General features: G+C 40.4%; 2 protein-coding genes across 2 annotated transcripts; both read left to right on the top strand.

The window, feature by feature from the left end:
* Window positions 1-656: 656 nt before the first annotated feature.
* On the top strand, window positions 657-6,256 carry LOC309704362 (glutaryl-CoA dehydrogenase, mitochondrial-like). The gene is made up of 12 exons (XM_082529463.1): window positions 657-912; window positions 1,137-1,252; window positions 1,548-1,580; window positions 1,694-1,834; window positions 1,959-2,021; window positions 2,410-2,580; window positions 2,716-2,845; window positions 3,964-4,180; window positions 4,300-4,403; window positions 4,530-4,655; window positions 5,019-5,179; window positions 5,392-6,256. The coding sequence occupies exons 2-12, from the start codon at window positions 1,150-1,152 to the stop codon at window positions 5,463-5,465; spliced, it is 1,323 nt and encodes a 440-aa protein (XP_082385589.1). The 5' UTR covers window positions 657-912; window positions 1,137-1,149; the 3' UTR covers window positions 5,466-6,256.
* Window positions 6,257-11,990: 5,734 nt separating this feature from the next.
* LOC309704273 (uncharacterized protein) lies at window positions 11,991-14,520 on the top strand. The gene is made up of 2 exons (XM_082529332.1): window positions 11,991-12,607; window positions 13,565-14,520. Exons 1-2 carry the CDS (start codon window positions 12,382-12,384, stop codon window positions 13,858-13,860), a joined length of 522 nt encoding a protein of 173 aa, XP_082385458.1. The 5' UTR covers window positions 11,991-12,381; the 3' UTR covers window positions 13,861-14,520.

Genomic DNA, 14,520 nt, shown 5'->3' with positions numbered 1-14,520 from the left:
ACTGATTTAAAAAATCTGATAGAAACTAAGATGCTATCAAATAAAACAAACAATATTTAAGTGTAAATATGTGGTGTAACAGATCTTGTGATTTGAAATCAAAAGAGACATAAACTGAAGGTATCTTAATCATACTCACAGCAGTCTCACTACTGTGTTGTCCTCTTACCTCTAACCTATTTTGGCAGATGGCTGCTCCTCCCTGCCTGCTTATGCTGGAAGTTTCTTTCTGTTAAAAGAAAGTTTTTCTTTCCCACTGTCACCAAGTGCTTGTAGTTTCTTTACCTTATAAAGGGTGACTATTGTTGTGATTTGGCATTATTCAAGTAAAACTGATTCGAATTGAAAGGAAATGTTATTAGGGAGCAGACAATTACTAAACTGCGCTATTTTAAAATTCCTCAATTGATAGTAAAATCCATTTGTAAAAAAAAATCTTAAAAAAAAAACAAAACGAAAAACGAAATTATGATCTGGCGTCCACTTCCTGGAATTAGGGTGTTGACATGATCTTTCCTTGTAGCGATCACGCTTTTATTTTGGGAAACGGGAGCACAAACTGCCACTCCCCCGCTAATGAGCCAATCAGAGTGCGCTACAGCTGCCGAAGAGTCATTTAAAGTCGGTCATTTTCAGTGATAATAAATGGCCACAAATAAGCCGAGCGGTTGTAGTGTTACCTTTTTGGTCTCGGATATTATGTGTGTAACCTTCATTAGAAAGATGATTGATTCTATGTGGGAATAGTGGAGTACTGTTCAGTCAGAGGCGTATGGTTAAGGCATTATGCCACACTTGTCACGGCCTTTGCGTGATGACGTAGACTGAATGTGTTTACGTCCAGTCATGTAAAAGTCATCCAGGGAACCTAAGAAGAGCTAGGTCGAGGATAAGTTGTTCCACTTGACGCAGGTAAAACTTGGTCTTACGGCTGTCATTGGAGTATTAACAGTTATTCTCAACACAGAATACATTTTTATTTTAGCTATTTGGAAATTAGCACATTAATTCCCAAGTTAATAGTGAACTAGCGCTGTTAGCTTTTAGCTACAGAAGTTACCTAATGTAGCACTGGTTAGCCTGACTAGCCTAAGTGATAAAGAATCGTGGATCTTAATGGTCTTCTTATTTTCTAGACCCGTTTTCGTCATGGCATTGAGAAGCGCTGTGTGTCGTCTCTTAGTCAACCCTCACAGATGTGCTCTCATCACAGCTTCCAGAGCACAGGGAACTGCAGCACCTATCACACACGGTTAGTACGTGTCGTTATGATCAGCATGATGTTCAGATTTATCATTTAAAGTTGACAGCCACAGGGAGAAATACAATGGTTTTAAGTTTGAAGCTGCGCTTGATACAGAAATAAATATACCTTCAGTTCAGATAGTGTTCTCGAAATGACACTTGCATTTCCATTTGCTTTTTTTATAGAGGGAAAAAAACAATATTTTATCGTATATTAGGATATATTAAATAGTCACAAATCCTTAGTTCATAGTATTAATGTTTTTCTGTTGCGTGTTTTTGTTGTTGTTGTTCCTTCACAGATGCAGAGAACACAGAGCAGAAGCCTAAAGCACGTACGTGTTCACTTTAAGAAAAAATTCTGAATAACATTTGTAAATTGTACCTTTAACCCAGAACCATTTTTTTAGACTTTAAGTATTAAATTGCTTCTCTAAATGCCTGATAGCGAAGGTCCAGTTCGACTGGCGTGATGCCCTGGACCTGGAGGGTCAGTTAACTGAGGAGGAGATCATGATCAGAGATTCCTTCCGGACCTACTGTCAAGAGAAACTCATGCCTCGAATCCTGATGGCGAACAGAAACGAAGGTGAGAGAGAGCTTTTTATTTACCCACATGTATATGCAATTAGATTGCTCATTTAGTGTTGTATTACACACGTGTTGGCTACATAACTGCACATCATGTCTGGTTTTGTCATTTTTATGTCAAGTGTTCCACAGAGAAATCGTGTCAGAGATGGGAGAGATGGGTGTCCTGGGTCCAACTATTAAAGGTCAGTCCAGTCACGTGTTGGTTTTAATGAAAAGCTGTAAACTCTAATCGTACTTCAGTTGCAAAACAGGCTTTTCTTCTTCTTTTTTTGTACATTAATGACACAGCATGGACTGTGGACCTGTGCACACTGAAGTTGTGTGCAATGTTTGCTTTTGGGAAGTCTCAATAACAAACGTTTTAGCCTTTTACACTTTTTTCCTCTTTTTATATAATACTTAACATTATTTTTTGTATGTCTAAAAAGTGTTTGGAAAGAGAGTTACTGTATTTTGCTTTCTTTCCAAGCTCTTTAAGCTTCTATGACCTGGATGACTGAGAATCTACACAGATATGTCCTCATTTTATGCACTGTCACTGCTGCTCTTCTTCCTGTGTTGAATGCTAAGGTTATGGCTGTGCTGGGACAAGCTACGTGGCCTATGGTTTGATCGCCAGAGAAGTGGAGAGAGTGGACAGCGGCTATCGTTCAGCCATGAGCGTGCAGTCATCTCTGGTGATGCACCCCATTAATGCCTATGGAACAGAAGAGCAGAAACAAAAGTACCTCCCCAAGTTGTGTAAGAAGGGAAAAGAGTAAAAATACTTTATCAACAATAATTCTGATATTGACGGTTTAACTGTGAAACTCCAATGCAGACCTCATGAGCGCTCAGGTATACGTCTTACTGACTGTGTGATCCACTCTGCCCCAGCTCGTGGAGAGATCCTGGGTTGCTTTGGGCTGACGGAGCCTAACCATGGCAGTGACCCCGGAGGCATGGAAACCAGAGCCAAATACAATCCATCCAGTCGCACCTACACTCTGACTGGCTCCAAGACATGGTAAGCAGTGTCACAGTCCTTCTAGGACACATCTAACCACACAGCAGCCATATTAAAAATACATTTGCCAGTTATTTTGGGTTAACAAGCCCACGCCACATATTTAAATTACTGGAAGTGTGCAGTTTTGTGGTTCCCGCATAGAAATCCTGGTAGAATTGTATACAATCTACTGAAAAGTTGTTTGGTGGTAACTTTGACCCAAAATAAGGTTTAAAAGTATTTTCCAAAACCGACATTACTTGTTCGACACGTGCATAATTTACAGTATTACTCAGTTTTATTCAGCCAGGGCTCACACGATAGCTCTGACTCATCCCACAAGAACACCGAACAAATGCAGTGCAAATTCTCAACCACGTGCATGTGTCTGCTGGCCTGGCTGCAAGAAAGCAGATGATTGGCTCTTTGACAGGAGGGCTTGAAGGATTAATAATGCGTTTGGAAGTTATTTTGAGAGATGCACCCCATTAATGCCTATGTGTCCATCTTTGCCTTATCATGTTTTTCTAAGTGTAAATATATGACATGTTGATTGTATTCATAATATTCTGAATGTTTTCTCTGTAAATTGCAAAGTATAAACAGAGTTGACTTGTTTGTTCTGGTACAATCGGTTTTAACCGCGTGTGTGTGTGTGTGAGTGTGGGTTTGTTTTTTGATCTTCTTTCACTTCTTGTAACCTCTAAGAATTTTCCTACTTAGTGTGTTGTGTCATTAGATGTACACACGGGGGAGCTCTTCACAGCTAAAACAGTAACAGTGTAGTGTTTAATACTAAAGTTTACTAGTGTCGTTTTTATTGTTTTCAGGGCCATACCTATCCTATCTTTGTTTAGCAGTTAAAATAAAATTTAATTCTGTAAAACTTTATGTGCAATTTACATCTTGTAGCACAATGAATTTACACCCCCCCCCCCCCCCCCCCCCCCAAAAAAAAAAAAAAAAAATCGTGACATTTTTTGTAATTGGTCAAAACTGGTTGATTTCTTATGGTAACAACCATCCACAAAGCTACAGTATGATACTATAAAATATAGGTGTTCTATGTGCTTTATAAAAAAACAAACAAAAGTTGTCATGTGTCTTGATATTGTTTCATTTGCTTTCTCTTTCAGGATCACCAACTCCCCAGTGGCAGATATAGCCGTAGTCTGGGCCAAATGTGACGACGGGAAGGTTCGCGGCTTTATTTTGGAGCGCGGCATGAAGGGCCTCTCGACACCAAAGATCGAAGGGAAGTTCTCCTTGAGAGCCTCGGCCACCGGGATGATCCTCATGGACGAGGTGGAGGTTCCTGAGGAGAATCTGCTGCCTAAAGTATCCGGCCTGGGGGTGGGTATAGTAGCATGTTTAGAAAATGTTATTTCATCCCTTTGTTTTATGCGATCACTAACTTATTACTTATTAATTGAATAGTTTCTGTCACTCATGACTACTGTTTGTTGTTGTAGGGTCCCTTTGGCTGCTTGAATAACGCCCGTTACGGTATCGCATGGGGTGCTCTGGGTGCTGCAGAGTTCTGTTTCCATGCAGCTCGTCAGTACACGCTCGACAGGTCAGATGAACAAATGACATTTTTTTTTTAATCCACATTTTTAAACTCTATTTAATTTACTTATCTTAATGTAGTGTATTAATTATTCTTAATAACATTGTTTTTGTTTTTTTTATTCCACAACAGAATCCAATTTGGAGTACCATTGGCAAGAAATCAGCTGATGCAGAAAAAAATGGCTGACATGCTGACAGAAATCGCCATCGGCCTGCAGTCCTGTTTGCAGCTGGGCAGACTTATTGATGAGAAGAAGTAAAAGCACCTCTATCCTCTAACTAAAGGGCATTAGATGGGATGCAGCAGACTCTTAGCACCTCTTGCCATCCTTCAAACTAAATAGTCGCTGTGGTCTCTTTCTGTCAGGGTGACGAGGGGAAAAACATCCCTCAGTGCGTCTCAGAAGTGTCGTGAGTCAATAAAGGGCTGAAAGCTAAAAGAGTAGAGCCTGAATGTCATCGAAATGATAAATATTTGATTACCTAAGGTTCAGTCTCATTTTGGGTGTCTGTAGTGTAGTCATGTGAAGGTATTGGGTACAGTAAAAAGATACAAACACAACTTCATTCACACTTCATTGAAAAACAATGCTTAACAAGTCTGTTGCTTCCTTAACAGAGCGTCTCCAGAGATGATATCCATGCTGAAAAGGAACAGCTGCGGTAAAGCCCTGGACATCGCCAGGCAGGCCAGAGACATGCTGGGAGGAAACGGGATAGCCGACGAGTACCACATCATCCGCCATGTCATGAACCTGGAGGCTGTCAACACCTATGAAGGTGAGGACTTGTTTGACAGTCTGAATATGTGTTTAAGTGCGCTACGAGGTTTGGTTTTGATTGAGCAGATTATGCACCAAAAAAAAAGTCCATTTTAACTAAATTGCCTCATCACTAAGTGAGTCGTTTTGTAGGAGCGCATTAATCCCCAGCAGCAGCCATCTGTGCCCCCACCTCCACATGAGTAACCCCTGCGTTATCTCCTCCTCCAGGTACCCATGACATCCATGCCCTGATCCTGGGCAGAGCCATCACTGGATTGCAGTCCTTCACTGTGGGCAAATAGTTCTTCTGTTTTCCCAAAACAACAAGACAGCTGTCAGAAATGCAAATTGCATCAAAACCGTTAGAAGTCACGAGCAGGCTTCAGATCGCTTATGGACGTAATTGATTGTCAAAAGCATACGTGAGTGCGTTATTTAGGGAAAAACGTGTCATGTTTTGAACATGTCAATCAAGGTTTGTAGAGCGTAAATACTTCAGAAGAGATTCTTTTACACCCTAAAGAACATTTTTTCACAACAGGAAGCGACTTTATTGATTGTTTTACTGAAAAAACACGTATTTTGAATAATTCCAACTAAGCTCAAGATCCAGACTCACTGGCGTTATAGTTGCGTTAAAAAGATAAAACTGTCGTTATGAAGCTACAAAACATAAATGCCTGTTTTGCTTGTGAAGTGTCATGCATTTGAAATGTTGAATTGGTGTGTCAGACACAGTATACTGTGATTACTTGTAGCACTTTACAGGATCTAACACTAATGGATCATAACTTTGCATGATTTGCGAGAGGTCAGAGTTGTTGATCAGCGCTCAAATAAACATTAAAAAAAACAAATGTCTGTACAGGAAGTGACGTTCAGGTTGGATGAGACCGGCTACATCTTTTTGCCCTGCTTTCATTTTCGGTTTGGTGACAACTTCAAGACTTTTTATCTAAATAAAAGTAGAAGAATGTGAGGCATTGTTATATTTGTACATGATTAAGAGACAACGTACAAGTTACATACAAGACTTCATAAAGTGTGAAAATAATTTGTGTGTCTGACGGGAAATAAAAGTTGTTCAGTTTAAGCTGACTTCAGGATTCTTTCTTCTGTCCACGAGGAGCTTAATGCCACCTCTCAAATCCAAGCTGTCTTTGCCTTTTCCTCATCTAAATGAATGTTGCTGCCCTATTCGGGTTGGGTGCGGATTTCACTGATAATCCTCGTCTCACTTTGTTGTAGTTTAATCTTTCTCAGATGACACAGCACATGTGGAGCAGATCTCTGCACCTGTGTGACTCAAAAATGTCAGGACTCCTGGCCTGATCCTGTTTTTCAGTGAGCAGAAATGCAACGTAAAATAACAGTCGAGCTCACTGGATCAACTCTACGTGAAAAAACTGAAAGGGTTTATTATAAGCTTAAAGGTTGTTTTAATCAGCTTTTCATTTCATGTTTTTGTATGGCGACTTGCTGCAGTTATCAGGGTTAATGGCTGTCAGTGTCTGGGTTTACATTTACATTATAGACGCTTCCCTTGGGCAGTGTTATTAGAAGGCACAGAATACATTTTCGTTGCTATGCAGGTTTATCTATCAGTGAAGCCAGGTGATACACAGCAAATGGTTAAACTGCAGAAATGTCTTAAAGACATAAAAATCTTTTTCTGCTTCTAAATTCAGATAAAACAGGCTATTGTAATTAGCCCTAAAAATGGAGCTGGATGTAACTTCCAGATGGACTTTATACCAAAACAACAAACAAAGGGAAACTATCTGAAATATCCATCAAACTTACCTCATCAAAGTAAGCAAACCTAATTACAATAATTTACCTCCCTAACTAAGATAAACTGGTGAAAACTATAATCAGATAACAAAATTTACATGATAAACAACACCTCATGGCATCAGTCGTAACAATGTTAAACAAATATGTAGGACTGTTTGCTGATGCTGAAAAACTAATTATTGCATTCATCACTTCAAGGCTGGACTAGTGTACTTCATTTTCAGGTCACTCTATAAGTTCCTTAAAAGCCTGAGTTAATCCAAAACACTGCAGCAAGACAAGGACTAGAACGAGAGACCATATTTCTCCCATATTAGTTTCTTTTCATTTGCTCCCTGTTAATCCAGAATTCAATTGAAAATTGTTGTCTTTAAATATAAAGTCTTGATGAATTGGATCTATTTCTACCATAACAGAGCACTTTGCTCTCAGACTGTTTCCTAATGTGGTTCATGAAAGTAGAATGGGAGGCAGAGCCTTCAGCTTTCAGGCCCCTCTTCTGTGGAACCAAATCCCACTTTGGATTCGGGAGACAGACACCCTCTCTTAAGGGTTTTGGGATTAGACTTAAAGCCTTCATTTTTCGTAAAGTCGGAGCTTGATCAGATGACCCTGAACTTTTCCTTACAGTGCATCCAGAAAGTATTCACAGCAGTTCACTGGCATTTGTTTAGTGAGAGTCACATGTTTTTGTTTTTATATACTGAGGCACAGATCTGGAGTATAAGGGTATAAGCACAGTGGCCTCGATCATCTGTAAATGGAAGAGCTCAGGACTCTTCCTAGAGCTGGACACCCGGCCAATCTGAGCAATCGGGGTAGAAGGACTTTAGTCCGTAATGTGACCAAGAACCTGATGGTCACGCTGACTGAGCTCCAGTGTTGCTCTGTGCAGAGATGAGAACCTTCCAGAAAGACAACCATTTCTACACCAATCCTCAGTCAGGCCTGGGGTACTGTTTGCTGAATTTTGAGGTAAAAAATGAATTGAATCCAGTTTGGAACGAGGCTGTAACATGAGGAAATGTGGAAAAGTGAAGTGCTGTGAATACTTTATGGATTCACTGTAAAACTGGCAACCCTTTTAAAATGTAATGACCTTCAAGGTACAAGGTTTATTTATTCATCATTTTAATCACAGGGTTACATAATCAAATGCACTTGTAGTCTCGTAATGCTTCTATCATTTCTTTTTTCTAACCACTTATTCAGCCAGGATTGCTGGGGGGCTTTTAGCAAGAGGCAGAGCACACCCTGGAGAGGCTGCCAATCTGTCATGTGGCTTCAAACTGCTCACAAAAATCTAAGAATGCCATTATTTTTTTCCCTCCTGCATAACTCTGCGACGGGGAAATATCTGCTACTGTATACTGAGCCTCCAACTTGAGCCTCTATTATTCCCATCCCCAGCTTTGTGTTTTTTCAATAAGTTTCCACTGAGCAGCTTGGTGTTTTTCCTTTGTCTACCACTACAGTCTGTTAAAATCACTACACACAGCTATGTTTTGTGGATTCTAACATTAAAGAGTCTTTTTTTCTGTTGGTCAAGAATAGAATCAGCTGTGATACAGTAAAAGCAATACTATAAAACAGTTTTCTATTTAAACCCCCCAATCTAAGTATCTTCTCTGTAACTGTCCCTGTGTTAATATACTCTTAATGTGTTTGACAAAAGATAAAACAGGACTGTAATGTCTATAAGTTATGTCTTCTGCAGATTCAATGCAATTCAGTTTTATTTATACAGATCCAAAGCACAACAACAGTCGCCTCAAGGCGCTTTATATTGTAAGGTAGGCCCGACACTAAAGATAACCCAACAATCATATGAAATGTTCAGGAGATTATTATGTGTTAAAGCTACAAAAAAAAAACAGCAGTGATGTGCTGAAGGGGTCACATCAGCCCAGAAATATAATAATTTTCAACAGATTCAGACAAATTTAACTCCACTTTAATGATAGTAATAAATGATAAATAGTCCTTACACTACGTTTGCTTCAACTGTGACATATCAACAGCACACAACAGTGTCCTGCTTGTGCACAGGCATCCGCTCTTTTGTCTGTACTGTTTTGTCTCTCCATGTCTACCTCACTTCATATCCAGGACAAAATGTTGTCGGTGCTTCAGATAATCTTTATTTCTTTTTAATCCATAAGGCCATGAGGGATGTTGGGTTGTGCAAGTCACTGTACAGATAAAGACCTCCATCCTCTTCAGCTCCATCGCATGTCTGTCACTGCCACTTTGAAGTGGAGGGAATTAAAGAGCTGACAAATCCCCAGCCTTACATGATGCCCAGGCATGTTTTACGTGGTGCTTACATAAGGAAATTGCTTTTTTTTTTCTCATCCAATTGCCTTTCATCCTTTTGTGTATGGATATGTGACTAATTGTACCCAGCATGGACTCTGTCTTCAGGGTTCTTTCTGTCAGGAATGATGGAGGCTGACATGATGGTTCTCTTGTTATGGGAAATTAGAGGACTGCTCATATTTCCTCATCCAGGCATTAGCAGCAGCCATGGCGGTCTAATACTTGGATAATTAGGAGGCTTTTCATCTCAAATAATCATCTGGATTATAACCCCAGAGAGTTAGCAGCTCTGTCAAAATGAGTCATCGCCATGATGGGACTCAAATGGCAGAGTTTTTACACATTTAGTAGGGAAAAACACGACAATTCTCTGACCACATCCAAATACCGGATTAGTTTGTCGGTATGAGCAGTACAATTTTTGGACGGCCCATCTTTAATTTAACTCATAGACTTAAAAGCTACACATTTTTTGGACTTCTTAATCCTACGTGTGATAGCAGCAGGCTCTACCATACTTTGCATTGTATGTTAGGTATATTAGGTGAGACGGTTGAACTCTAACAGCCCTGACATAGAAATATTGAGCACTTGCAGTGTGAACTTTGGTAAATCAGGGTGTTAACACCCAATATCTCCAAACACACCTTTACTAATAACATGCCTGCTTGTCTCATCACTACATCTATGGTGAACGATTTTCTCAATGTAAAGCATTTCTATTTCTATTCTCGCTTGAAGATAGAAATTTAAATGCCAACCAAATGCTGTTAACTGAGGTATTAGAGTTATGATTACTGATTGGGCCATAGCCAGAGGGTGTTTTAATGGCACATTAATACATGTCATTTCCAGAAGGTTTCCTGAGTCTCCCAGCACAGCCTCAAGAGCAAGGAGGAGATTCCAGGAGACACACAGTTACTCTAGGACATCCAGGCGGTCCTTAACCCATCAGTAGGATTGCTCTCTGCTCCTTTGTGCAAGGAGAAACAGGAAGAGCACTGCAAGAGCTACAAATGACCTCCAGCAGGACACTGATGCTGATGTCTGGGTAGAGAGTCCCCATGACATCAGGAACATTCCCAGATGTTGTCAGGCATGCATATCAGCACATGGGGCCATACAAACTAGAGTACCATTCAATGTTGCTGCAATGAAATTTTTGCAAAATGCACTAGCTTGCCACATCATTTGTTCACTTTGATTTCCAGGGTGTGTTTGAATGCAGCCCTCTGTAAGATGACCATTTTCATTCCCATCCAATGATCTGGTATCCTTTCCTTCCTAACACTTTACCCAGTCTGTATTAGTGTAGATAAACGTGGCTTTAAGTTGTGATGTGTTTCCAGAAATATTGGCTGGGATCAGTACTTTGAATGTATCAATAATTTCCAGGACTAAAATAATGGCTGTTACCAGAAACACCTGCCTTACAATTTGTAGTGCTGATCTACTAAATGTGCCCATAAATGTCCAGTTTCCACATAGCTGGCAGTAATTAGACATACTTAGATTGAGATTTAGATTGTTGTCTAATGCAGAGTAACTTTAACGCATAATAAATGCTCAAGTGTGCATCTTGGAGGTGTGTCCATGCATGTGGTGTGCATGTTTTTTGCCGCAGGTCTGTAGCACACAGGCATCAATCCATGGATTTGTGCTCTGCTGCAAGAAAAAAATCAATATTAATGTATTTAAGGAAGTAATCGTGCTTCTCTCTGCAGGTGACGAAACATTTGATCTCACAGTATTTTTACAAGTGTTTGTCCCCAGAGTCAGGATCAAATTAAGAAGAAAAAAAGGCTTTTAAATAATGCTGCCCCCTTGTATGATCTTACTCCTGGAACGAGGAGCTGAAATTGTCAAAACTGACTACTATGGAGTTTAAGTCCATTTTCAACCAGACTTTTACATGGAAAAATAAAATATATCACTATAATGATGACACAACCTGAGTGTAATGTGAATCTTTGTTATATCCTTGACTGCTCTGACAAAAATAATAGCCAGCTGGGTTTGGACAAGATGTTGGACATAAGAAAAACTCTCATATGCTCGGAGAATACCTCTCTGACTCTATGATTATGCATTTATTTTATTTTAAAAGAAGGTCTGGGTTGTTGTTGTTTTTAAACAGTGATCATCATTATTGTGAAATGCAAAAGAATGCAAAAGTCTCATTTCTCCTATTAACGTCTGCAGGATTTTACACTTGAAAATATATATATATATATTTTTAATATTTATAATTAGCATTTTTTTTTAATATTTAAAAAAAAATACATAGCATATTTACATTTTGACCATAACCAGTAACCGTGACTGCTGCAGCAGTATGGCAGTGGGCTGTAACGCATTTTTAAAATGTGTTTGTGTGATCATTTGAGACTGTGAAAGTGGATATGCTGCAAAGAAGTGTCTTTGCCCACAGTTACCTTCAAGTCCACCCAAAGGTGCTAATAAGGTTCAGCTCACCCCCGTGTCCCGTCTACAAACCCGCAATTTATTCAGTTTAACTGAAAGACACACTGACATTAACACCTCCGGGGACGTCCCGAGCTGCGTACATGAGCAAAAATAGCATCTCTACGCGGTAGAAAGGACTAGTTTCCTTTCAGGGGACTTCTCGGTAGCGCTGCTTAAGCCTGCCGTGAGCCGACAGTTTCCAGCAGGGTGAGGGTGCGTGGGCTAAAGTGGGCGGACCTGACAGTTTACAGCTGCCGGCGGGACGCATGTTTCATTTCAGCACCAAGGACAGAGCAGGAGGCAGCAGCACCCACCGCACCTTACATAAGAACCCCAAGCCAGGAGCGCTCTTTACCGCTGAAGGACTGGATCGATTTGGTGTCTGAGAACAAGGGATGAAGTAAAGAAGTGAGATGCAAACTTATCAGAACTTCATTTTCATTTTGCCCTTCATATTTCTTTTATTTTCTTTGCGAAACTGGACAATTAACCTTAATATTAACGGCAAATTGATTTTATTATTATAATTTTTCCATAATGTCTTCGTGTAAGAAATATCACCCTCGTGTGTGGAGTATGGTCTGGTTATAAGAAGTGAGGAAAAAGCCCACACGTGTATCACCTGTTCCTGTAACCATGAATGGTTATAATTTCACCGATTTCAACTCCACCCACGAAGCACACGCTTACCCTTACTCAGCGTCGGTAGACGACCCTCTGTACCGGCAGTACACCCCGGTGAAGGAGCTCATCCCTTTACCAAAGGCGGTGCTGTATCTGCTCATGGCCGCTCTGGTAGTAGTTGGAGTTGCCTATGCCATCATTGGACACCTCATCAAGGATCTGGCCATTGACATAACAGGTACGTGCTAGTCACCCAGAGCAGGCAAATCAAACTCCTTTTACACCGTGGGCCGTGTATGCAGCCCATTTTGATCTGAATTGACCTGTGAAACTTCCATTTGTGTCAGTGTAAAGAAGTTCAACTACACATTTAATGCTTGAGATATTTTAATGAAAGAAGTGCAATTTTACAGCTCACTTTTTATCCACATGATAAAGAAATGCTGCTCTGGGCTTAAATTGTAAGAACCAAATATGTAAAATTACAGAAATGGTTCTGTTAGCTCATTGTGCAGACTGTGCTGAAATTATAAAACTGAACTTTATTTGTTAATTGACAGAATGTCTTTTTTAAAATTGTGAGCCCAGTGTAAAATACTACATTTCAACAGTAGATTGTGAAAAAACAGGAACTTTGTGTTTTTAATTATTCATCTTTATTACTGTGGTGGAGAATGAATGGCAATAGGGGAGAACTTCATCAGTGGTAAAAGCTGTACAACCAGAGAAAATACAGTTACAAGTCTAAAATTGGTGGCCAGTTCTGGCACCGGGGTCTTCTGTTTGGTACTCCTCTGTTTGGATTACAGCTCTGAGAGTACAATAACAGGGATGCAGCAGCAGTGAGGATACACTGAGTACTGATGCATGTACTTTTAACACCACTGTGATCCAAATGAGTTCATCTGCACTCAAAGCAGAGGTTATTTTTGCTCTATATGTTAATAAACATGCCAATAAAATGGGGACAGTCAGTGCTTGGTAGCTTTAGTTTAGCTTTAGTACTACAAAGGCTTAAACTGAACCACTTGTACATCACTTTCAGCCAGACTGTTCAGGAATTCAAGCTTTCTTTTCAACACAAACCTCAGTTATCTGTCAGTTTTCACCATTAATGCATCACCTTTGCCTGCTTTTTCACAGCTTTCAGTTTGTTGTGAATACTCCTTTGCTAAGCCCTGTCTTCCTTCTTTAGAGTGTGTGCTTGGTCCACCTGGAGATGAAGACAAAGACGAGGATGATCCCCAACGTATGGGCAGCCATCCCCCCTCGGCGCATCCGTTCGCTCACAATGCCTTCCACGTGTGGGACCAGGACGATGTGGTCATTCCTCTATCTCACGACGAAAGCCCCCAGACCAGTCCGCTGCTTCTGGCCGCCATCCCCTACATCCCGTCATTCTTCCCACACTCTCACAGCCCACCGAGTCACGGCTCTCCGGGTTTCCCCAACTGCCCAGAAACAAGCAAGGAAATCCCGGGGGAGTTCTGATTGTGACATGGACCTTGACTACACGCCTGAGTGTGCATAACACATGACTTTGACAGAAGGAGATGGCTGCGAGGTACAAACATGTACAAACTGCACATCTCATATCCCGTGTCATTACCAGCAGACCTTCAGTGACTGTGAAGCGAGCAGCAGTAATGAAACTGTCTCTAACACGTTAAAGGATTTGTCAGTATTACACCACATGGCTTAAGACTGTTGTCACAAAATGAGAAAAGCTGACAACCTCAGGCAGGGAATCCAAAGAGGAAGTGATTTAGAGGAGAAGATCAGCACTTATTGTCTCTGTGTGCCTGATCTTCAGTGAGATACATTTTAGATAAGTACAAAAAACACGACATGTTGATATAAAGTATTTTTGTTGTTTTTTCTGTTTTGTTTTTTTTAAGTAAAATCTGTCTGAAATGTATCAGGGGGGCTATTGTGTCCAGTGTGAGTGACATATGATGATCCAGGGCGTGAGATTGAAAGACTGTCCATCTGCTGCAGCATTATAATCCACCTGCACAACAACAGATTAGCTGTAAAGTCTGCTCACAGATTTGCATTTTTTGCAGTGCAACGTGTCTCTTTGTTGGTGATTTTAATGTTATTTTGGTATGCTTCATGTATGACTCATAAAAAAGAAAAAGGAACGCAAAA

Source organism: Aulonocara stuartgranti (genome assembly GCF_965226115.1).
Source record: "Aulonocara stuartgranti genome assembly, chromosome: 4".
In the NCBI taxonomy this organism is placed as follows: domain Eukaryota; kingdom Metazoa; phylum Chordata; class Actinopteri; order Cichliformes; family Cichlidae; genus Aulonocara; species Aulonocara stuartgranti.
The sequence above is the reverse complement of the archived record's forward strand: the minus strand, read 5'-3'. Positions and strand labels throughout refer to the sequence as shown.